Source organism: Myotis nattereri (assembly GCF_964212035.1).
Source record: "Myotis nattereri genome assembly, chromosome: 14".
Taxonomy (NCBI): domain Eukaryota; kingdom Metazoa; phylum Chordata; class Mammalia; order Chiroptera; family Vespertilionidae; genus Myotis; species Myotis nattereri.
In genome coordinates this window covers 28,281,863-28,306,340 of record NC_138089.1, presented here as the reverse complement: position 1 = coordinate 28,306,340, position 24,478 = coordinate 28,281,863, and the positions used below count along the sequence as shown (strand labels likewise).

The following is a 24,478-nucleotide window of genomic DNA, read 5'->3' as shown; positions in this document are numbered from 1 at the left end:
AAGGCTTTTTAGAAAATTCCTTCGGCACAGAATTAATGGCTTGTGAACGTCAGGGCAGGCAGGCGAGAGCGAATTCCCAGCACGCTCCCCCCCTCATCCTCTCTGTTGCCCTGGCCCACAAATCACCCGGAGCTGGGCGCCTGTCCGGCTTTTCCCAGGACCCCCCGCCTGGGCTGGCTGGGGCCCCCCATCGCAGGGCCCAGGGCAGGAAACCTCAAAGGTGACATGGGGGCCTCAGGTCTCCCTTCCTTCCCAGACTCCCAGAGCTCAGGGAGGAAAGTCACGTCCTCTGGGCAAAGGTTTGCCATTTTAATTTTAAAACAACTTATTGTTTAATGATGCAAGTAATCCATATTCAGTGAAGAAAAGTTATGTAACCCCGAGGGAGAGCGTCCCTCCAGGGCCTGAGTGCAGACACAGCCCGCTCGCCTCCTCCCTGCAGCTGCGGGGTGGCTCAGGGGGGCCTGGCTGGGGTAGGCAGCTGGGGAGGAGGTGCAGTGCCCCCTCTCCAGGGCTGCCCAGCTCGGCACACACACAGGATGGAGTGGGGCAGAGCAGGACGGGAGCCGAGGGACGAGAGGGAGCCAATTACAGCTGACCCCTGAACAATGCGGGCCTGAACCACACGGGTCCACTTACAGGCAGCTTTTAAAAAACATACAGTCGGCCCTCTGTATCCTCATGTTTTGCATCCACAGATTCAACCAAGCACAGATCAAAAACACTGTTTTGCATCTGTGTTTGGGAGTGCGTGGATGGGGAGGGCAGACTGTGCATTATTCTGTGACATTTTATATCAGGGACCTGAGCACCCTCAGGTTTTGGATACCTAGGGACGACTCGGGGAGTCAGAAGTTATACGTGGATTTTCATCTGCACAGGGAGGCAGCGCCCCTAACCCCTGTGTTGTCCAAGGGCCAACTGTATATGACACCCCGGGGAATGGCACCTCGGGCAGAGGGAACAGCAAGGGCAAAGGCCCTGGGCAGGACCCAGCCTGGAATGTGTGAGAAATAAATGAGGCCAGTGTGGCTGAGTGGACGGGTGAGGGGAGGAGGGTATGGGATGGGCTTGAAGGTCCCCGGGGCCTGATGGGAGGGAGGATTTAGGATTCAGGGTTTATTCTGTAAGTCACCAATAGAGGGTTTTAAACGGGCAAGACCTGCTTTGCATTTTAAAGGGCTCACTTGGCTGCTGTGTTCTGGGGAAATGTGGGGGACCGAAGGGCCTCCTGTATGAGAGAATGGCCGCCTTACCCTTAAGGGGTCAGAGGGAGTCAGGTTCAAACGCTTTGAGGTAGGCGTGATTTGCCCGATTCCGCTTTATAATAATTGTAGTGACGATCATATCAGAAACAGCAATAGTATCAGCTAACACTGAGCATTGACCATAGGCCAAACCTGCTGGGAGTGCTTTTCAATGAATTATCTCATCCCAGCCCCTAGGAGGGAGGTGGTAGAGATGCACCCATTTTATAGCTGAGTATACTGAGGCTCGGAGAAGTGACTTGCTCAGGTCACCTCCAGCCATCCCACGGAAGACTACCCCACTCATGGGTTCTTGCCCAGGGCACCCCAGCCCCACCCCATCTCTAGACTCCGGGCTCAACCTCTCAGGGTTGCGCTGGGAAACAGCCCTTGCCTAGAAGCCCATGAGGCCACAACTATGTTTATTTGCTCAAGGACAGAAGGACCCAGTATTTATTGTTTTCTTTTGAAAACTAGCTGAGCTTTTGTGCAAACATCACACAGGCACATAGTCAATGGCTTAGGTTTTGCAAAAAGCACAGATAAGCAAAAAAAAAAAAAAAAAAAAAAAAAAAAAGAAGCCTCACTAAGCTGCACCTTAAAGCCCGTTTCAATGCTATGTTCTGGTGACCTTCTGAGTCCCTGCTCCGAGCCTCTGGGGGCCAGTGTGAGTTCAAGTCTGCCGTCGGCTTCAGTCTGTGGCATTGAGCTGGTGATCTCGCGCCTCCGTTTCCTCATCTGTGACGTGTGGCCTCAGAGGGCCTCCGGGTTTCAGGGAATTGATGCCCAGGCCTGGCCCACTGTCTGTCCCAGCAAACCTGACATGGTTACTGTCATGACTTTTACTTTGTTGTTTATGCATCTGTTTTACCAAAATGGCTCTGACATCCCGTGAATTCTTCAACCAGATGCCCTTCTGTCATAATCGGTGCAGGTGTGTGTGTGTGTGGCACAAAGGGGCGGGAGTGGCTTTTCGGACTATGTGCCGTCATTTATGTAGTTTCCGGCTCGGTCCTGTCAGACAGGAGGTTGTGTCCCCCATCGGGTCTTCTGATCTGCGCTTGTACCTGCATCCTTGTGGATGTGCACAGTCATCTTCTCAAAGGCATTTCCTGGGATCTGCTTTGTATTTTTGGAAACTTGGAAAGGACCACCTAGACCTGGAGAAGGGTGGGAAAGGTGGGGGCAAGTCCGGGAAACGGCGGGGCACGGGGATCAGAAGCCGCAGCCGTATGCTCTTGTGAGGTGGGGCTGGTTTGCTACCCAGGGTGGCACTGGACTGATCTGGATGGTGGGACTGGGGGTTTGGAGGCATCTAGCCTTGATTTGCCCACCAGTAATGTGGGTAGATGAGGGGATGTGTGCTTGAGGGCAGGGGAAGCCTCAACCTGGAGTCCTCTGGAGGTGGTACTGGGGTCAGAGCAGGAGGTCTGTGAGGAGGGTACCCCATGGTTGCTGTGGGGACATAGCTGAGGCAGAGGATGGGTCTGGTGTGGGCTCCTCTGCTCTGCCAGGCTGTGACCAGCCAGGAGGAGCAGCCTGTTATTACAAGGGCATGAGGGTATGTAAGGCTCCCCCTATCCCAACCTCCCCGGCCCCTGCACACTGACCTGTCCCCTTGCCAGCCCTTCTTACCCCATCCACAGCTCCTCTGGAATGGCCCCCATGGACCTGAAACATCATCTTGGGGAAATTTTGTGTCTAAAGCCAAGGTCAGGGGTCAGTCTGGGGTCGGGGGCGGGACCCTGCTCGTATTTGGGTCTCAGCGCAGAGCTGGGCCTATAAAGCAGAAGCAAGACTTTAAGGCTCCAATGCTGAGCCCGGAGATGCACACTGTGCGGGCAGGGTGCGGAGAAGGTTCTGGGGCCGAGGTCTGATGTGCGGTTTCTATTCCAGCTGCAGCCAGAGCAGTTGGACTGTGGAGCCGCCCACCTGCAGCACCCGCTGTCCATCCTGCAGCCCCTGAAGGCCACGCCCGTGTTCCGAGCCCCGGGCCTCTCCTCCGTGGCCGTGGCCAGTGTCAGCAACTACACGGTGGTCTTCCTGGGCACAGCCAGCGGGCGGCTGCTCAAGGTGAGGCTGGGGGAGGAGGCCGGGACGGACGGGGGAGCAGGAGGCCGAGGTCCAATATTCGCCTTCATGTCCTCCGATTTGCCAGCACTTCAGTCCACAGAGCATTTCCACATCTGTCCCTTCCCCTCCTGCTATGACAGCAAGTGCCCTGTCGTGCAGAGAAGGGAACCCGCTGCCAGGGGCCGGCCCTTCCCTCCGTGTCTGTGCCGGGGCTTTGAGGCCATGGAGCTGCGGCCAAGTCTCTGGGCTCTGCCACTTTCAAGCTGTTTGACCCGGGGCAGCGTAGTTCCTTTCTCTGGGCCTCACTGGCTCCATCTGTGCAGGGCTGTCAGCCCTGCCTCTTGAGCCGGTTGTGGGGCTTTGATGGGGGGAGGCCACCGCCTGGCAAGTGGGGGCTGTCATCCCAGTTCCCCTCACCCCCACCCCCAAGGTGACTGGTTTCCAGAGGCAGTCACACCTGGCCTGAGGTTTCTGGAGCTGGGAAGGTGCGAGGGATCTGATTCCCGGGATGGGGCAGGATGGGGAGAGCCTCGATCTGCCCCCCTTTCCCTGCCTGTCGAGGAAGGCAGAGCTGCCTGGCAGGACTTACGTGTGCACCAGGCCCTGGCCTAATGGACTCAGATCCGATAATCCAATTCCCTCAGCTGCCCAGGCAGACGCCACAGGCTGGGGCTGGGGTGGAGTGGGGTGGGAGCCCAGCCCACCTGGCCCTGGGACCCTTGCTGCACCACTCACAGTGTGGGGGAGAGGCCAGGTGTGGGGGCTGTCCTCAGCCTTTGAGCCCCCCATGGAAGGCCCTCACACAGTGGGGCTCGTGTTTTGGGGTCAGATACTTGGATTTGGATCCTGGCCCTGCCACGCCCAGCTGCGTGTCCTGAGTGAGCCTCCGTTTCCTTGTCCGTCATGTGGAAAATGAGCTGGACCATCCAGGACTGTGGTCAGAGTCTCCTGCGATGATGCCTCTGTGTGTGGGACACAAGGAGTCTCTGCTGCTTTCTGCCCATGAAGCTGCAGTTATTAGGCACCCACTGTCTACCCAGCCTCGAAGGGCACATCATGGGCATTTCCTCTTTTAATTTTCACACCCCTGCAAGGGAGGCAGAGCCATGATTCCCACTTCACAGATGGGGATACTGAGGCTCCGAGAGGGAAAACAGTTGCCCCCAAGTCACACAGCAAGAGCTGGGCTTGAATTCAGGTCCAGCTGGCCCAGAGCACACACTACCCCTCAACCCACCTCTTCACCCACCATCCTGCTCTGGGAAGACTGTCTCCCGCCGGCCTGGGGTTGAGATCATAATACCCAGCCCAGGCCCTGGAGCACAGTAGGTGCTCAATAAACATTTGAAGGAGTAGAAATGAATTGAGTGTCTGCTGGATGCGTGGGGGTGGCTGGGGGCAGCATACTGAACCTGGGCCAAGCTGCCTTGGACAGACTCTGCCAACAGCCACCTGGGACTGGCGATGTCTCAGGGGCTGGACAAAAGCCTGTGGGAACCTGGGGAGAGAGTAATTTCATTTTGGTCTGTGGAGGGCATGCGGGCAGCTTTTCTGGAGGAGACCCTGGGAGAACAGAGGCTGGCCTCATTGGCACATGGGTGGGAGGGGAGAGATATTCCAGAAGGGAGCTCAACTGGGGCAGAGGCCTGGAAGTGGAATTTGTGAGTTGGGTTGAGTGAGTGGAGATGAGGCTGGCAGTAAGTTCGGGTCAGATCATTAGGACTTGCACAAGTTTATTACATAAGCAGGAAGGACTCACTAAAGGTTTTAGACCCACAGAGGAGGCCGGGCAGTAGGAAGCCCCAGGAAGGCCCTGACCAGTGGTACGAGCCCAGGCCTGGTGCCGCATGCTGGGAGTGAGTAAGGCCAGTCGAAAAAGAGCAGATTGAAGGGACTCTGAGGGACATACAGAGGGGCCCTCAGCTAGAGAAGCTTCCAGGCCCCCGCTAGTCCTGGTTGTCCTCCTGCCTGGACATTGGACCCCATGACCCAGCTCCAGCCTTGGACTCTGGGGTCAGACAGGCCGAGGTTGTATCGTGACTCTGAGGAGTCTTCATTTTATGATGCCTGCCAAGTCCCGTGGCCTCCTTGGGCCTCAGCTTCCTCATCTGCAAAATGGGGTGTGAGGGGGGAGGTATGAGCAGTATGGCCCCATGAGCACTTTGCATGCATCTTTTCATTCAGTGCTCCCCACAGCCCTGTGGGACAGGTACTGTCAGCCCCATTAGCTCAGGAAACCAAGGCCCATAGACGGGGAGTGCCTTGGACAACTTGTCCGTTTTACAGCTTGTAAATGTCAAAGCCAGAATCCAAACCCAAGTTCCTGTTCTTAGGCGTGACGCCAGACAGCCTCCCAGAAAATGTTTATAACTGTAAAGCCCGCACGTATTCACAGGGTGGGATGTGTTGGTGAGGAGCAGAGCGGGAGCTCCTGATAGGAGCACAGCAGAGGCAAAAGTGTGGCAGCGGCTGGACCCATCGCCCTTCCATGTCTGTGATTTCCCACCAGTCCTGGAGGGCGCGAGAGGATGGGGAGGCTGAGCCCCCAAGCCTGTGTCAGGTCCCCTCCGCCCGGTGACAGCTCCCCTGCGTTCGGCCTCCCCGTGCTGTGAGCACCCCCCCGCCCCCCCCCCCCCCCCCGCCCAGCACACCATCACCCTGACCACCCCCACCTCCGCAGATCAACCTGAATGAAAGCATGCAGGTGGTCAGCCGGCGGGTGGTGACGGTGGCCTATGGGGAGCCGGTGCACCACGTCATGCAGTTTGACCCAGCAGACCCTGGCTACCTTTACCTGATGACGTCCCACCAGGTAAGGCCAGTGCCCTGGCCTGACAAGGTCCCAGGATGAGCTGAGCTGTCTTGCTTGCCTGGCCTTTGCACACACTGTTCCTCCCGCCAGGAGCACCCCAATCCCCCACCTCCTTTGCCTGCTCACCCTTCACCTCCCAGTGCAGGGAAGCCTTATTCCCATGTTATCCCCGTTAGAGTGTCGAGCCTCAGTTTCCCCCGCCTCTCATGGCCCTCACAGGCTGAGTGCCCTGGGAGGGGCTGGCAGCCTCACTGAGCTGGGCCCCTGCCTCTGCCTCCAGATGGTTAGGGTGAAAGTCGCTGCGTGTGCCGTGCACGCCACCTGTGGGGACTGCGTGGGTGCGGCCGATGCCTACTGCGGCTGGTGTGCCCTGGAGACACGGTGAGGCCCCGGGCAGGGGCAGGGGCAGGGTCTGGGCCTGGGCCTGGAGGTTGCAGCAGGAAAGCAGCCCACAGGGGTCCTGACGTGTGTCCTGCCGCTCCAGGTGCACCCTGCAGCAGGACTGCGCCAACTCCAGCCAGCAGCACTTCTGGACCAGCGCCAGCGAGGGCCCCGGCCGCTGTCCCACCATGACAGTCCTGCCTGCCGAGATTGATGTGCGCCAGGAGTACCCAGTGAGTTTTGGGGGGCAGGACCCACTGTGGGGGATACAGGGTGGGGAGCTGCCCTTCACCTGGCACCCAAGCCCTGAGAGGTGGGACTCCTGTCCATAGGGCCCCTGGGACCCAGAGATGACAATTCAGTGAGAATGGCTGGCTTTCCTGAGCCCTTACCGAGTGTCAGGATGTGCTGTGTGCATGGCGGTCACCTCTGGTCGGCCCCCCCAGCACTCTATGCAGCGGATGCTCTTTACGTCCCCATTTTACAGACGAGGAAACAGGCACAGAGGGGTACAGGCCGTACAGCTAGGGAGTAGCTGAGCTGGGAGTTGAACTCAGGTGGGCAGGCTCCAGAGTCCCAGGAAGAAGGAGCAAGTGGTAGGATGGGAGGAGAATGAGCCCCCCCCCCCCGCCCCTTCTGTCTTTTTCCAGCCCCAGAACAAGGGAGGGGGTGGAGGGACCACCAAGTGCCAGGCTGCTATTTCTCGTTCTCAGAAACAGGTGACTGTGTGGGGGCCAGTGGCTCCCCCCTTGCCTGTGCCCAGGAGTGCCTAGCGCTACCTCAGCCCCTCCCCACCCATAGCAGGCAGCGTTGGGGCAGGAGTCCTTCCAGACCCTGGCAAAGAGCTGGGGCAGAGGGACAGCAGGCCTGAGGACCACCCGCCCTGCCCTCAGTGACTTCTCTGGCGTTGGGTGTCCTCACCTGTCCCCTGTTTCAGACAAAACCCTGGCCCTTGAGGGACTGACATGCTCCTGGGGTGAGAGAAAATGAGCAAGAAAGATGGTCAAGATGGTGGTAAACGCCATGGAGAAGAAAGCAGGACAGAGAGAGGGGTGGAGATGGAGTTGGGGGTGCTGACATTTTAGACCAGATCAGGGTGGGGGGCCTCCCCGCAAAGGTGACATCTGAGCAAAGATGTGAAGTAGGTGAGCCAAGCCGAGTATCTGGGGAGAGTTTTCTGGGCAGAGGGCACTGAGGTGAGAGCGAGACTGGAGGATTGGAGAGAGTATTAGCGGATGGGCTCAGAGAGGTCATGGGCCAGATCTTGCGGAGCCTCCTTGGCCACTGTAAGATGAGTTTCATTTTGCAGATAGAGAAACGGAAGCCGCTTGGTCACATGCAGGCTGCAACCTAGAGTCCTAGCCACCCCACCGCCATTGGTTCTCCCGGGTGGCGAGGTTGGGGGCGGGGCTATACGGGGAGGGCCTGCCCCCAGCTGAGGGCCCTTCGCCTCCAGGGCATGATCCTCCAGATCTCTGGCAGCCTGCCCAGCCTCAGTGGCATGGAGATGGCCTGTGACTACGGCAACAACATCCGCACTGTGGCCCGGGTCCCAGGCCCTGCCTTCGGCCACCAGATCGCCTACTGCAACCTCTTACCCAAGGACCAGTTCCCGCCCTTCCCGCCGCACCAAGGTAAGCTCTCCGTTCACTGGACTGTGGAGACAGCCATCTGGGGTTCCTCAGATGCCCAGCCCCGAAGGGGTGCAGTGGTGGATCTCAGGCATGGGGGTCTTTATGTCACAGACTCTGATGTCAGTGGAGACCCCTCTACCCCCTTGTCCTTCTTCTCCCCCTGGATCCCCTGATCCATTCCAGACCATGTGACCGTGGAGATGTCTGTGAGGGTCAACGGGCGGAACATCGTCAGGGCCAATTTCACCATCTACGACTGCAGCCGCATCGGACAAGTGTACCCCCACACGGCGTGAGTGGGGCGGGGGCTAGCTTCCAGGTGGTGGGAGGTTTTCGCTCGTGGGGAAGCCTTTGGAAGAAAAATGATAGTGTCCTAGAGGCAGGTAGGCCCCTCAGCTGTTCACTGGCCAACTCATTTAGACAACAAACTATTCTCACCTCGGTGCCTGGGTTCTGTGAGCACCTAGGCTGGTAGGGGCAGAGAAAAGTGCTGTGAGTTCTCTTCATTTAGTCTCCTGAAGGTTCTGCTGGCCCATCCCCTTCTTGCATACCTCTTGCGGTGGGGAACTCACTACGCTACGAAGTGCACAGCCCTTCCTGGCAACTCTGATGATGAGGAAGACCTTCCCTAGTGCTGGGATCTGCCTCCTGGGTTGCAGTGGTGCGGGGCCGGGGCGGAGTGAGGGTCGAGAGCTGAGCATCCCCTTGTCTTCCAGCTGCACCAGCTGCCTGTCCACACAGTGGCGCTGTTTCTGGTGCACCCAGCAGCACACCTGTGTTTCCAACGAGTCTCGGTGCGAGGCCTCACCGAATCCTACGGTAAGCCGGGCCTGGGCTGCCCTCTGCCTCCACTATTTCATCGCCTCTTTTGTTTTTCTTTTTCATTTAACATGTTGGAAACATTCCCACGTCATTAAATTTTCTTCTTTGGCACCAGATTGCACAGCTGTGCCGTGCCGGTCACATGGCAGAGCATCTCGCCAATCCCTGTTGTTGGACGTGCTGATTACTTTTTGCGTGCCAATGCGGCCAGGGCACCGTACGCATCCTTGACTATCCCCTGCAGACCAATCCTTAGAAGTGGCACTTTGGGGTGAAAGTGTGGCTATATTTTTTACACCTTTAGCTCAGCTGCCCTCCAGAAAGCCTGTGCCAGTTCGTACTCCCACCTGCCGTAGGAGGGCCCCTGTCCGCACATCGTGCCAGGACTGACTAGGGTTTAACTTCACCTTTAATATTTTCAGCAGCCCTAGGGGGTCAGGAAGTAGCAGACTGGTGATTTGAATCCAAACCCCTCTTTCTAAGACCATGTTCTTCCCATTTCCCCACATGAGCTGGGCTGAAAGGCCCGTGTTTTGGTCTCCCCGTTGGCCCTGGGCACCCGGAGTAGGGGGTGCCAGGGTCTTCCTGGGTGGAGAGGGCACGCTGCCTCAGGAACCACATGTTCCCAGGCTCTTTTGCTCATGCTGGTTCCTTGGGCTCCATGGGCTGATTCTGCACTGGCTATGGCCCGGGCCCTCCCCGGTGCTACGGGGTAGATAGGCTTAATTAATGGTACCAGGGCCAGGTGTGGTGGTAGAGTGGGGAACAGGAGGAAAAATACAAATGGAAATGAGACATACCTTTTGTTGGTTGTTTCCGGGGTGAGTTCACTTGCAGGGTGACCTCTTACGTTTGCCCCAAGAGCCTCCCAGGCTATTCCAAGCCGTGTGCCAGGAATGACCAAATGGTGTGCCGGAAACTTTGGCTGGGGTGGTAATGCCCAGCCAGATGGGATGACTGGACTGGGGATGGGGACCGCAGGGTCCTGAGACCACAGCTCATCTCCTGTCGGACCTGGCTGCTGGCCCTCTGTTTGGATGAGGGCTGCAAGGGACCAGGCTGAAGTCCTGGTACCGGCCTGCAGTTCATCTCTCTAGGAAAGGGGTGTTTCTGCCCATTTTCCAGATGGCACAACTGAGGTGGCCAATATGAACCAGGGGCTGGCTCCCAGCAGGAGGAGGTCCCTGGGGCTCTGTTCTAGACATGGATCCTAGGAAGCAGCCCCAGCCTCTTGGCACTGGACTCGGAGAAACTCGTCAGGAATCCTTGAACCTTGTCTGCTCACACTCTTCCGGTTCCAGCCCCTCCGGCCTGAGCCTCAGACGGGCTCTGAGGAAGGGGAGACCACCAGGAGCCGTGCCTGACTGAGGGCAGTGAGGCAGTCATGTGGATTTCTGTGCTGGGCGAGAGCCAGTGGAGGCTGCGTGGCTAAACCACAGGGGAGGCCCCAAGCCCCTGCAGAACTTTGGGATTTCCAGCCTCGACTGACCAGGACTCCTGCTCTTGTTTGGGGTCCACATCTTCCAGCCCCCAGTCCAGGGCTGTGCACACAGCAGGGACTCAGTGATGCCAGTGGGAAGCATTTGAGCAGCCTGTCCCTAGAAGGGTGGTGGGGTGAGGGGGACCCAGTCTCAACCCAGTGTGTTTAGCATTTATTAAATATCTGTTATATGCCTGAGTCTGGGCACTGGGAGAGAACCCAGTGAGGCACAGTTCTGCCCTCCCCATCATGAGCCAAGACCTGAGTTGTGAGTTGTGGCTGTGTGGCTCTGGGCCAGCCACCAAACCTCTCTGTGCCTGCTTCCCCATCTGTAAGATGGGACCTACTTCAGAGGCTGCACCTGTAAGGGACCGGCTTCATACTGGGCACATAGTAGGTACGCAGGAAAAGGCGAGGTGGGACAGGAGGGCTTCTTTGCGAAGGGCCCTTTGTGCCAGCAGCTCACCAGCTGGAGGTGTTTCTTTGGCGGTGCCCTCATAACCCCCTCTCCCCCGGACCTGTGCTCGGTGGGTCAGGAGGTGGGGTGGGGGCACAGAGCGGGCCTGTCTTAAAGGATTATGGTAATCCAGCAGGAGAAGAGGCAGCCCCCGCCCTGCGCCTGCAGGAGGCCCTGACCGATGCTTCATTTGCCATCTAATTGAGTGCCAGTTAGCTGTGGAGGCGCCATGCCTGTGGTCGGCGGCAGGCGCGGGGTCGGAACATCTTTCTGGGCCCCTCAGGAGCTGGGAGGAGGCGGTGGTCGTAGCCAGGCCTGGGCGGTGTCCCTGGGAAGCAGGTGCTAGGGCTGAGTCTTGGGTCACTTCCCTATTTCCTCCCAGGCCCCAGAGGAAGGATGTGGGGGCGTAGAGGATGCTGGGGGCAGGGTTTCAGCTTTTCCGAGGAGGGCGGGGAGAGGAATGGGGCCACCTCTTCCACTTTCAGTTGTCCAAGGGATGGTGTGGCCTCCCTGAGGGTGGCTTCCCCAAGGAGGTGCGACTTCAGGCCTAGGAGCAAGGAGGGTCGGCAGGTGGAAGGGCGGCTCCCTTGGTGGGGAGCCTGGAGGGACGCCTTCCTGAGGAGCCAGTGGAATGAGGGGTTTGGTAGGAATGTGGGGCAGTGTAGGGGGACGATGGGACTGAGGAGAGGTAGGGAGAGGGAACAGGTCAGTGGGGTCAGGGTCCCTGGGCCGGTCAGTGCTCCCTTCATTGGGATACCGGTTCTCTGCCCTTGAACTTGGTAGAGAACATGGGAGAGGCTGTGAGCTCCCGCAGAGGGAAAGGTCAGGCCCTCTGTGAAGCAGCACACGCTGGGCTCACGTTGGCATATTGTGGCTCCCCGCCTTGCTGCCCAGCATCTGTCCCCACTCCCCATCTCCCTCCTGAGCCTGCAGGCCGTGCCCTGAACTTCCTCCAGCAAAGCGAGAAGCCACTTGGCTGGTTTGGTTGCAAGTAGGGAAGCCCTAGGGCAGTGATGGCGAACCTATGACACGCGTGTCAGAGGTGACATGCGAACTCATTTTTTTGGTTGATTTTTCTTTGTTAAATGGCATTTAAATATATAAAATAAATATCAAAAATATAAGTCTTTGTTTTACTATGGTTGCAAATATCAAAAAATTTCTATATGTGACACGGCACCAGAGTTAAGTTAGGGTTTTTCAAAATGCAGACACGCCGAGCTCAAAAGGTTCGCCATCACTGCCCTAGTTCAAGCTGGCCTCAGCCCCAACAGGATTAACTGACCCATGTGAGTGAAAAGTCCGGGAGGTGGCATCACCGTCGGGCACAACTGGATCCAGGGGCTCCAGCAAGGTGGTCGGGGCCCTCCCCACCCCTCTGGGTGGGCGCCATGCTCAGCAGGTCATCCCTCCTGGCAGCAAGATGGGCTCAGCTACTTCAGGCTGCTCCCCATCCCGTTAGCCCTGGGAAACAAGGAGAGCTTTCGTTGGTTCTGGCTGGGGTGGCTCAGTTGGTTGAGCACCGTCCTGTGCACTGAAAGGTTGCCGGATTGATTCCCAGTCAGGGCACATGCCTGGGTTGTGGCTTTGATCCCCAGTCGGAGCAGGTGCAGAAGGCAACCCATCGATGTTTCTCTCTCTCCCCACCCCTCCCACCCCGCTCTCATCCCCTCCCTCTCCCTCCTCCTCCCCCTCTCTCCCTTTTTCTCCCTAAGCGTGTCTTCAGGTGAGGGTTTTTTAAAAAAGAAGAGCTTTCACTGGTTCTGCAGAAGTCCCATAGATGAGTCTCACTGGCTGAACCAGGGTTCCCTACATTCTCTGAACCAATTGCTGAGGCCAGGGTGGTCTGGGCACCCACTCATCCCCGAGGCTGGGTTTGGGGGAAGTTCCCCAAAGGCCAAGCCAGAGTTGGAGGCAGATGGTCGTGGTGGGGGCCCCAGCAGACACACCTGCTGCCCCCGTGGAGGCTTCGCTGACCCTGGGGGAGGCACTGGAGGAGGGCAAAACTGAGCCAGCTCTCAGCCTTGGTTCTACTCAGTAGAATGCATTCAAACATCCAAGTGGCCCGGGGTTATAGGGGCCAAGGGGAGTCGGGGCCCCGCAGAGATGGCCCCACATCATTCCCTCTGGAGGGCCTCTTATGGGAGCCCCTCTCTGTTGACCTTCACCCCTAGGCTCCTCTGTCGGCCACCTACCGATGGGTAGGGAGGAGCTGGGGGGACAGAGCCGCTAGTCTCCAGGCAGCTGCAAAGCAGAACTGGCGGCAGCTGGGAAACCTAATTGAGAACATGTGGGTTCCATTCCCTGGAATTCCATGGCGTTCACACGACACAGCACAGGACGACTCAGAGAGGGACAGCGACTTGTGTGTGCTCACACAGGGGGCTGGACACCAGCTCCCACCTCCCAGCCATGCACCGTCAGCTCAGGAGGCCTCACCAGGGCCTGAGTGTCTCACTTCTTCAGCTGAGGCCCTGTGCTCTGCACCAGGCACAGCCCCCAAGGAAAACCCCCCCGTTGGGGTGACATTACTGGCCTGGTGGTCAGCAAAAGGTCTGGACAGCTAGAGCCCTCTTGTGCTGCACATTCCATCTCGGGCAAACCATTACTTCTCTGTGCCTCGATTTCCTGTCTGTCAAATGGGTATGATGAGAGTACCTACGTCCTAGGGTTGAGGGAGGAAGGATTTGGTGCTGAGAACTGTCCCGGTGCACAGTGAGGTCTGTGTGAGTCGTGGCTGCCACTGTCATTGGCATGATCATTAGTGATTATTGGCCTTGGCATCCCCTCAAGGTCAGGTTTGATGCGAGACCCCTGAGGTTCCCCTCAAGGAGCTCCCTGTCTGACTAACACTGAGGAGAAAAGGCCTCCACCTTCCCTCCCTTGACGCCTTTGACTCTGGCTGGTTCCTCAAGGTGACAGATGGATCATCATGTTTCCAAACCCTTCCCCAACCAGACTTGGGCAGGAGGAGCGCAGAGCAGGCAGCCCCTGGGCCGAAGGGTGGCTGGCCCCTTAGGATGGCTGTGGTTGCTCCAGGGTCCCCTACGCTCCCCTCTCTCAGGGTCCCAGCAGGTGAGGCTCTCGGAGTTTGAAGAGGCAGGACATGGCCCACCGGGAACCCAAGGCAGGATAGGAGCTCCAAACTTCCCAGCTCAGAGAGGCCACTAAGTTGGCACGGTGGGCACAGCCCTTGTCTCTGCCCCTCAGCCTGGGCCTCAATTTCTGAGAGTGACAGATGGGAGTTCAAAGACCAGCTCTGCCCTCTGACCTCAGGCCACCCCCACCTCTCTGAACCCCAGATTCTTTTTCTTTTTATATGTATTTTAAAAAAATATATTTTTATTGATTTCAGAGAGGAGGGGAGAGGGAGAGATAGGAACATCAATGCTGAGAGAGAATCATTGATCGGCTGTCTCCTGTATGAAAGCCCGGGCATGTGCCCTGACCGGGAATCGAACCGTGACCTCCTGGTTCATGGGCCAACGCTGAACCACTGAGCCACACCGGACAGGCATGAACCTCAGGTTCTTGCCTGCTCATCTTCCCTCCCTCCCTCCCTTCCTTCTTTGAAATAGCCTTAGTGGCTCCACCTCTGCCATGGGAATGATGATGCCCAGGTCCTCCCTGGGATTCTGGGAGCTGGCGCCTCTGCCCAGAGCTGTGACTTGAGCCCAGGAAGCGAGAAAGGCTGTCCGCTGGAGCCTGGTGGCACCAGGCCCTTCACAGCCCGTTTCTCATGAGCCATTCAGAAGTCCGGTTTCTTTTCTCTGAATCATTAATGTGTGTCATCTGAAAACTGGCATTCCAGAGCGGGGAGGGGTCTTGGGGTGTGGGCACAGCCCCCATTTCACAGGGGCCAATCCTCAACCTCAGCCTCCTGGCCTCCTCTCAGAGGCATGGGAGGGATCCAGTTCTACCACTTGACGGGTTATGTTATCGCTCTGTGCCTCAGTTTCCTCATCTGTAAAATGGGGCCAGTACACCTTCCTGCCCATGGTGTTGCCATGAGGATCAAATGAGAGGGTGGGGACTCACTGGCATGTTGCCTTCAGTGCTGGTGGATCATACAGGTTTGTTGCTAGTGTTTCCTCACACCAGCTGACTGGTATCTCCTCGGGGAGGCAGGACTGCATGGGCAGGCCCGGTGGCCATGAAGCCGTCTCTTCTGAAATGCCTCCTCGGTCAACTCCACCTCCTTGTGTTTTGCCTGCAGAGCCCTCAGGACTGCCCCCAGATCCTGCCTTCACCCCTGGTACCCATGCCCACAGGCAGCTCCCAGACCATCCCAGTGCTCCTGGCTAACGCTGCCTTCTTCCAGGTGAGTGGAGGCCAGGCCAGGTGGGAGGGGGCGGGAGGCTGGGAGAGATACGTCCCAGTGGGGCCCCGTGCTGTGGGCCCACCACCCATGTTTTGGTTTCCTTGCTCTGAGTTTCCAGGTTCTGTTAGAGAAAGCCCCGCTCTGGTTGCACAGAAAAGAAAAAGGGAAGTGGGTGGTGAGGCCCCAGTGATGGCGAACGTATGACACGCATGTCAGAGGTGACACACGAACTCATTTTTTTGGTTGATTTTTCTTTGTTAAATGTCATTTAAATATATAAAATAAATAACAAAAATATAAGTCTTTGTTTTACTATGGTTGCAAATATCAAAAAATTTCTATATGTGACACGGCACCAGAGTTAAGTTAGGGTTTTTCAAAATGCTGACACGCGGAGCTCAAAAGGTTCGCCATCACTGGCCTAGGCCAAGGGGACAGCAGCCACCAGCAGCCTAAGGGGAACCCTGGCCAGGACCCACTGGGTATCAGAATGCTGAGTCCAGGACCCCCAGACTCCTCTACCCTCTGAAGATCCCCGGCAGAGCTGGGCCACAGCCCATGGTGGGCACTGCCCATGTGTACCCCGCCCTGCCCCACCCCCAGGCTGAACTGTGACCCTGGACACATCTCCCCAGGGGTGGCTGCCAGTCTTCCCTGGAGAAAGGCCAGAGAACCCCCTGCCGCCCCACGCTCCCTGGTCCACATGGGGAAAAGGAGGTCCAGAAAAGGGAAGTTGATGCCTCTGGGTCACAGCACGTCAGGCTAGACTCGTACCCTGGCCCCGGACTCCCGATCCAGTGCTCTTCCCTACAGCCAGCCTTCCCTCCCCCCACTTCCCATCTGGGCTGGGGGAGGGGCTCTCGCCCCTTTCTGGGTCCCTTCTGGGTGGGAAGCGTTGATGAGTCCTGGAAGCCTGCCAGCCACCCCCTTCCCCACTCCTGGGTACTCGCCATCTGCCGCTCTCACAGGGAAGCTGGGCCTGTCGTCACTCGTGGGGGCCACGTGCTGGGCGTCTGGGATGTGGCTGGGCTGGAGCTCTGGGGGAGGGGGGCAGGCGGGGCCCTGCCCTTGGCCCTCAGGCTCCACCCTGCAGTGGTTGGGGCTGAGCCTCCCAGAACTTCCAGGGGTCTGGGTCCATGGGGAACACCTTGCTGCTCCCCTGGGCTGCAGGAACCTGCCATCGGGAGGCTCACGCCCTGGTTGGGTCCTGGCTGCTGCTTTCCAGCTATTCGGGACACGTGTCTCCTTCACTGACCTCAGTGACCGGCCCTCCTTTCCTCAGGCTGCTCCTAAGCATTGAGGGTGGGCGTGGGCAGAGCCCTGCCTGGCGTCTGCTGCAGCCCTGTTTGCTGAGCCTACACCCTGGGGAGCCCCAGGACAGACTGGACCTGCTGTCCCCCAGGTGGCCCAGGCCTGAGCTCAGGGACTCAAAAGGACAGACCCACCTCTCGGCTTAGCATCGCAGGGAACAAATGAGCTTTCAGCCCTGTCAACAGCCACTTTCCTGTGCTGGCTTCAGAGCGAGGGGGCGTGGGGCAGGGTAGGGGAAAGGTTGCTGACTTGCTTTCTCCGCAGAGTGTCACATCTGCCATTGATAGGTACACAAACAGGAAGTCCTGCCACGTGGCTGCCCAACACTCACGAAACCCGAGTTTGTTCGCTCAGCAAATATTGGCTGATGCTGCTCCCCAGAAGCCCCGTGCTGGGCCAAGGGCAAGATGAGACTGGGGAATCGGGCCCTGTTTATTCATCCACCATTTATCGAGTGCCTTCTGCATACTAATAACAGCCAGCACATATTAGGCACCCACAGTGTACAACCTACTACAGATACACAGTCTCCACTTTTCTCAGCAACCCTGCAAGAATAGGGAGGCTTGTTTCATTGCAGAGTTTAGGAAACCAAGGCTCAGAGAGGAGGACTGCATGCATAGGGTTGCACAGCTAGGAAGTAGCAGAGATGGGACTCAAACCCAGGCCTGTGTGAGGTAGAACCTGCGCTCTTTCAACTGCTGTCAGCTCCCCAGGTGTCAGAGGGATCTGGGTGAGGGGACAGGTGGGAACAGAGCCTGGGCATCGGGATAAGGGCAGTCCTTGACGTAGAAGAGCATAATAGAACCTCTGCATGCACCCAAGTACTAACTGCTGAGTGAGTGACCATATGAGGATGCCCCCTGAATTGAGGGGGTCTGGGAAGGCTTGGAATGTGGGGTATTTGAGCTGGATTTTGAAGACTGTGGAGTTTTGCTGGGTGATAGGAGGAGAGACAAACCTTTCGGGTGGAAGAATGGGCTTGGTCAAAGGCCTGAGGGCAGGACAGTCTGTGCTATGTCCAAGAGTGTCCTGTCTGCCTGGGGCATGGGCTTGTGGGGCATTAAGGTGTGGGGTGTTAAGGTGTGGGTGTGAAGGTGTGGGGTGTTAAGCATGCTAAAGAGTTAGCACCTTAGGAGCTGAGTAAAAGGCTCTCGTTTTGGGCCATAAGGGGGTGTTGGAGAGGCTTTTAGTGACATGGAGCGCACAGGCCAAAGTTCTAGGAGTTCACGTACTCCTTGCCGCCCTCGAGCACTGGGCATGGAGGCAAGAAAGGACATTCTGGAGGAGGGTACAGCCCAGCAAAGGCTGAGAGTAGGACCAAGCCCACTCTCCAGGGCAGTGGTCCATGAGGTCCTGCTGGAGTTGGAGGGCAGGGGGTGCTGACCAGACTCTCCTACCCCACCCCCTTCTTTCCCACAGAGCGCAGCCCTTGAATGTAATTTTGGGCAGGAGGACATCTTTGAGGCCGTGTGGGTGAATGAATCAGCTGTGCTCTGTAACCAAGTGGTGGTGAGTGGTGTGGCTCCGGCGGGGGCAGGGGGAGGCCTGCACTAGTCCACAGGCTGCACTGTCTTCCCATCTAACCTCCTGCTCCTGTTGGTCCCCCCCATTCCCAGCAGCTCTGCCCTCAGCTGTCTCCATGGCATCCTCTCCCCCAGCAGAGACCCGGACACCGTCTACACCCCTCACGCTTTTCCCATCCTTTTGCAGCTGCACACGACCCAGAAGAGCCAGGTGTTTCCACTCAGCCTCCAACTAAAGGGACGGTCAGCTCGGTTCCTGGACAGCCCTGACCCCATGACAGGTTGGAGCCCCCATCCACCCACATGGCTCCAGGGGACTCAGCCACCATGGGTGGGCTCGGCCGTGGGGGGTCTCCTCCCAGTGCTCACTGTACAGTCACAGCTGCCCCCCCTCGCCATCCCTAATGCACCCAGGCTCTCGATGCCAGCCCTGCCATCTAGTACCTGTTCATTTAGTATTTAGTTATTTACTTAAAGAAAAACAGCAGCCCAAAGATTTATTTTTTACTCAGTTTATATACTCATTGGTTCGCTTGGGGCTCCACTCTGTGCCATTAATTTTTTTAAAAAAAATTATTTTTTTATTGAATTTATTGTGGTGACATTGTAGTACGTATGTACTGAGCAGCTGCTCTGGGCCAGGTACCATGCCCTCGGGTCACCTCCAGGCCAATGGCTGTGTAGCCTCGGGCGTGTCCTTGCCCTTCCCTCTCTGGGCCGCAGTGCCCCCAGGTGAAACGAGGGCACAGGACCTTTTGCAGGGCCTCGGAGGATTTGCAGGGATGACCGCACAAAGCTAGCAGGTGCCCGGGGCACCATCAGCCCCCAAACGGTGGTTGGTGTCCTTACTCCCATCAGATGCTTGAATCAACTCTCCAAAGGCCTGTCTGCTCATGGGGAGTCTCAGACATCCCTCGTGGGCATGGGCTCCCCACACCCCCGCCACCGAGGCCTCAGACCCAGCCTGCACACCCGGAGAAGCCTCCCTGTAGGCCTTCTTGGGCCACTCCCAGGGTCTGCGGCCTGCAGAACCCACGCTGCTCAGTGTTTCCCAGCATCCCGGAGCTCCGCTGTGGGTGAAAAGACCCACTCAGACCTGAGTGTGCATCCCAGCTCCGTCACCCATAGGCTGTGTGACCTCGACCGGTCACTCGCCCTCTCTGAGCCTCCTCTCCTGTCTGCCAAGCGGGGCTAATAAACAGCTCCCAGCTGATAGAATTGCCGTGGGGATGAATGATATGAACGAGGCTGTGGCTGTCCTGGGCTTAGCACAGGCCCCAGGAGGTTTGGAGAAAGTACCAAGAACCTCCTGGGGTCCTGACCCTCAGAAACAGGGCCTGCCTGTGCGTGGGTGAGTGTGGAGGGGACAGCGGTAATGGGGGGCTGACCCCTGCTGCCTGCATGTCTTTCCCAGTGGAGGTGTATAACTGCGCCATGGGCAGCCCCGACTGTTCTCAGTGCCTGGGCCGGGAGGACCTGGGCCACCTGTGTGTGTGGAGCGACAGCTGTCGCCTTCGGGGGCCCCTGCAGCCCCTGCCTGGAGCCTGCCCTGCCCCCGAGATCCGGGCGGTAAGCACCCCCACCCCCATGGGAGCCCCTGCCTGTGCTCCCGCACAGCACACGTGCCTGCACGCCCGGCACACCCGCACTGTTGCCTGTGGAACGCCTGGTGCTGGGCCTCTGCAGGCCGGAGACATCGCAGTGAACAAAACAGAGCGCCTGCCCTCAGGGGGCCATGCTTTAGGGAGGGTGAGTAAGGGAATAAGTCATAGAGGCGGCGGCCAGTGCTACGGAGAAAGTTGCAGGGCAGGGGCCTTGGGAGGCGGGTGGCGGAGATGCTGGACGGAGTGTGTCTAGTGTTATAGCAACGGCAGGGGACATGGTGACAGCTGAGGATGCCAGTTACTCCCAAGCCCCCGTTTTAATTAAGAAAAATGTCTCGAGGAATGATTCTGATTGCTCAGCCTGGGGGCTCCGGGGAGGAGTCAGCCTGAGTCACCTGCCCATCCCAGACCCAGTCAGCTCTGGCTGGGATGCCGGATCGTGTGGTCAGATGTGGTTTCCTCAGGAGACCCCCCCCCCCCCATAGCATTGAGTCTGTCCATACTGTTATTAGACCCTAGTGGGCTTAATAACACACACACCCTCACTGGTAGCCCAGTGACCTGTGAGGTGACTAGCAATCCCAGCATTCTCAGAGCCTCCCCTAAGTGGCCGGTCTGTGTGGCCCCGCCTCCCCCTGGGTGCCTGTGACAGTGGCGGGGATCCCTGCCCGCATCCCAGCCTCAGAACCCTATTCTCTGGTCACCCGGCAGATTGAGCCCCTGAGTGGCCCCTTGGACGGTGGGACCCTGTTGACCATCCATGGCAGGAACCTGGGCCGGCGGCTCAGCGATGTGGCCCATGGCGTGTGGATTGGCGGCGTGGCCTGTGAGCCACTGGCTGACAGATACACAGTGTCAGAGGAGTAAGTAGCAGGCAGTCCCTGGGGCAGTTTGAGTGACCTGTGGCCCTCCACCCCCCCACACCTGGCAGTGACAACCTTATATCTGCCCTCCTATCTCCCTTTGGCCATCCCACCCGCCTCAGCAGACACCCTTCTGCCCCCCTGCCCCCCCCCAAGTTGCTCACTCCGAGGTCTCCTGGACTTTGCTCCCATCATTCCCACCACACATTCTGCCCTTTGCTGCTCGGGACACCACTCAACCTTCAAGTGCCCACTCCTCTGGGAAGCCCTCCCATGTTCCCCTAGACCAGTGGTTCTCAACCTTCTGGCCCTTTAAATACAGTTCCTCATGTTGTGACCCAACCATAAAATTGTTTTCATTGCTACTTCATAACTGTAATGTTGCTACTGTGATAAATCGTAATGTAAATATCTGATATGCAGGATGGTCTTAGGCGACCCCTGTGAAAGGGTCGTTCGACCCCCAAAGGGGTTGCAACCCACAGGTTGAGATCTGCTGCCCTAGACCAACTTCCACAGAAGCCTTGCTCTGATGAAAAAAAAAAAAAGAAAAAAACCACAGTTAAGAATGTGTGTGGGCTGCTGGTGAGGTGCAAAGATCCGGGCCTGTAGCTATAGGCCTGGCCTGAGGGCTCTAGGATGCCTTTGGGGGCAGGGAATGAACGAACTGGATATTTTTTCGGAGCCCATATGTCAGGCTTGCAGATAAGGCTACCAGCCGAGCGAATGTTCTGTGGTCACAGAACTTTCAAGTGTCCTAAGAGACTGTCTTGTCTAACCCCTTGTCATATAGTTGCAGAATTGTGGGAAAATTATAGAGTCGGGGGGGGGGGGGGGCGGGGGCGGTGTCCTTGGGAAGACCAGGATGACATCTGGGGGGGCTCAGTGGTTGTTTTCCAACTGATAGGGAACTCAGGGGGTAATGCCCTCAGGCGTGTCCCAGTCGAATGCCAGCCCCAGCTGTGAGTGGGAGGGACAGGTGGTTGAGTGCAAGGATGGGGAGCGCACACATCCTGGGGTGCAATTGCGGACATTGTTCAAGGGAGAAATGGGGCAGTGCCTTATAGGCCCCCATGACCCTCTAGCTGCTTTCCTGACCAAAGCTGCCTCCCCAGGATTGTGTGTGTCACGGGGCCAGCCCCAGGGGCGTTCTCAGATGTGGTGACAGTGAACGTCTCCAAGGAGGGCAAGTCACGGGAGCGCTTCTCCTATGTGGTAAGGGAGGCCGCCACCCACTGTCCTGCCCACCCACCCAGCCAGGCACACCCCCTGGGCTGGCTTGAGGCCTGACCACCTGCCTCCCACCCCACAGCTGCCCCTGGTCCACTCCCTGGAGCCTGCCATGGGCCCCAAGGCGGGGGGCACCAGGATTACCATCCACGGGAGCGACCTCCACGTGGGCTCTGAGCTCCAGGTCCTGCTGAACAACTCAGAGCCCTGCACGGAGCTCATGTAAGTCCCTTGGCCCCAGCTGCCCCCTCCGGCCCATAGAAACCACGGGGCTGGGGGGCCGGAGGGGTGGGGGTGCTACCCTGGGATCAAGCATCACCCCTTGGCCAAGCCCTTTCCCCTCTGAGCCTCAGCTTCCTCATCTGGTAAGAACAGGGAGTTATGGGAAGTACGTTGTGCCCAGCATACAGTAGGTGCTTCATAAGTGACAGCTGCAGTAAAATGGTGGTAATTGCATACACTCTGAGATCCTTAGCTTTTGGTGAGATAGCTCTGTCTTTATTATGCTCTTAATGTGTACCAGGCTTCATTGATGGGGACAAATAGATGAGCCCAACACAGTCTCAGCCCTCAGGGAAAAGCAGACGCTCCCACAGGAAACAGAAATGTCCAATGGGGTTGGATTGGGAGAAAAGTCTGGGCTTTCAGAGCCACGGGACAGGGCCCTTGTCAGGGGCAGGAGTTGGGAGAGGAGCTCTGGGAAGGCTTCTTGGAGGAGGTGGGACTGAGAAGTACAGGCAGGGTGAGAGAGACGGGAAGATATTCTAGGTGGAGAGGACAGCCCAAGCAACATATGGCAATGGGAATATAGAAACAGACTTATGTACAAGAGGGCAGAAGAGCAGATTGGGGCCATTGAAAAGGCCTGTGCCCCTGGTCAGTGGGGCAGGGGGTGTTGGGTAGGGGCAAGCAATGGGAGGTGGGGGCCCTGCTGACAGCTTGCTGCCCTCCCATAGGCGCACAGAAACTAGCATCACCTGCACAGTGCCCGGGGGCACCCTGCCAGCCCCCGTGCCTGTGTGTGTGCGCTTCGAGCACCGAGGCTGTGTGCATGGCAACCTCACCTTCTGGTACATGCGGAACCCGGTCATCATAGCCATCAGTCCCCGCCGCAGCCCCGTCAGGTGAGACCCTGACCCTGATCCTGACCCCCCAGGTGGGTCTAGCTCTCCTGGGCTGCAGGTGGGCTGATGGGCTTGCTGTCCCCACAGCGGTGGCAGGACCATCACAGTGGCTGGTGAGCGTTTCCATATGGTGCAGAACGTGTCCATGGCTGTGCACCACATCGGCCGACAGCCCACAGTGAGCGGGGCAGGGGGCTGAGGTGGTGGGGGTGGCTGGCAGCCCCGCTCTGCTGCATCTCTCCATCTGTCTCTCTCCGCCCCCCTCTGCTTCTCTGTCCTCCTAAACCTCAAACTCTCCCCATTTCTCCATGTCTATTTGCTCATCCCCCACCCCAACCTTGGTCCATGGCCCTCTCCCACCAGCTCTGCAAGGTTCTCAACTCCACCCTCATCACCTGCCCTTCCCCGGGGGCCCTGAGCAACGCGTCGGCACCAGTGGATTTCTTCATCAACGGGCGGGCCTACACCGACGAGGTAGCAGTGGCCGAGGAGCTGCTGGACTCCGAGGAGGCCCAGCGGGGCAGCAGGTTCCGCCTGGACTACCTCCCTGACCCTCAGTTCTCCACGGCCAAGAGGGAGAAGTGGATCAAACACCACCCTGGGGAGCCCCTCACCCTAGTCATCCATGTGAGTGCAGCGGGTGCCGGGCGGGGGCAGGGAATGGGCTGGGCTCAGCCATGGACCTGGGTGAGCACGCCCCTCCTCTCCCACAGAAAGAGCAGGACAGCCTGGGGCTGGAGAGCCACGAGTACCGGGTCAAGATCGGCCAAGTGGCCTGCGACATCCAGATCGTCTCGGAGAGAGTCATCCACTGCTCGGTCAACGAGTCCCTGGGCACAGCCGAGGGGCAGCTGCCCATCACGGTGAGTGGATGGGGCACTGGAGGCAGAGGCGGACATAGCTCCCAGCCCCATCTGCCCAGGTGCCTGTCCCTGGCTCAGCACCTTGGAACTGAGCAGGCAGAGCAAAGCAGAGCTCTACGTCCCCACTTGACAGATGAGGAAACAGGGCCAAGAACTGAGGGACCTGCTCAAGGTCAGTGATAGGCCTGATGGGGCTGGACTCTGGAAAGCCATAAGAAATTGCCCGTTCTAGGTGCTCTCCCCAGAGTGTGGGCTGCCAGTCATCACACAGGATCATGGAAGGCAGGGAAGCAAGAGGAGTAGAGCGAGGGCCCAGAAAGCAGGATCTTTTCTGCACTGCACCTGCTTGCATGCCTCCTGGGCTGGGGAGCTCATTTCCTTACAGACAGCTCTGACTGGGAAAGCTCCCTTTCGTCTGCATCTCAGTCCCAATTCTGCCCTTGGAGCCCTCAGACGCCTCCTGTTCCCAGGACAATCCTACAGCTACCTGGGGACAGCAGCCACGCCCTGTGAACAGCCTTGCTCCTCTGCCATGCCTCCCAGGCTTAATAAAAACCCTGCTGAGTTTCTCCTCTGTGCCAGTCCCAGGACTAAAAGCACGACAAGCATTCTCTCATTTAGTCCTCAAGCATCCCCTGGCGGTGGGTGTGGTCATCTCTGTGTCAGGCGACTTGCCCCAGGCCACATAGCTAGTTAGGAGAAGAGCCGAGGCACAAGTCCAGGGAAGCTA

At 58.0% G+C, this 24,478-nt stretch overlaps 1 protein-coding gene across 1 annotated transcript in view; it reads left to right on the top strand.

Annotated features, from left to right (window-relative positions):
• PLXND1 (plexin D1) overlaps positions 1 to 24,478 on the top strand; it is a gene marked incomplete at its 5' end in the record, with an annotated part of 53,105 nt that overhangs the window by 14,130 nt on the left and 14,497 nt on the right. Inside the window, 18 exons of the mRNA XM_081105870.1 lie at positions 3,144 to 3,320; positions 6,001 to 6,132; positions 6,413 to 6,513; positions 6,617 to 6,746; positions 7,970 to 8,147; positions 8,331 to 8,439; positions 8,864 to 8,966; positions 15,123 to 15,227; positions 17,961 to 18,050; positions 18,252 to 18,345; positions 19,479 to 19,633; positions 20,380 to 20,531; positions 21,647 to 21,746; positions 21,844 to 21,983; positions 22,718 to 22,885; positions 22,973 to 23,063; positions 23,249 to 23,512; positions 23,599 to 23,748. Coding sequence (XP_080961996.1) covers positions 3,144 to 3,320; positions 6,001 to 6,132; positions 6,413 to 6,513; positions 6,617 to 6,746; positions 7,970 to 8,147; positions 8,331 to 8,439; positions 8,864 to 8,966; positions 15,123 to 15,227; positions 17,961 to 18,050; positions 18,252 to 18,345; positions 19,479 to 19,633; positions 20,380 to 20,531; positions 21,647 to 21,746; positions 21,844 to 21,983; positions 22,718 to 22,885; positions 22,973 to 23,063; positions 23,249 to 23,512; positions 23,599 to 23,748 — 2,439 coding nt within the window. The remainder of the gene's footprint in view (positions 1 to 3,143; positions 3,321 to 6,000; positions 6,133 to 6,412; positions 6,514 to 6,616; positions 6,747 to 7,969; positions 8,148 to 8,330; positions 8,440 to 8,863; positions 8,967 to 15,122; positions 15,228 to 17,960; positions 18,051 to 18,251; positions 18,346 to 19,478; positions 19,634 to 20,379; positions 20,532 to 21,646; positions 21,747 to 21,843; positions 21,984 to 22,717; positions 22,886 to 22,972; positions 23,064 to 23,248; positions 23,513 to 23,598; positions 23,749 to 24,478) is intronic.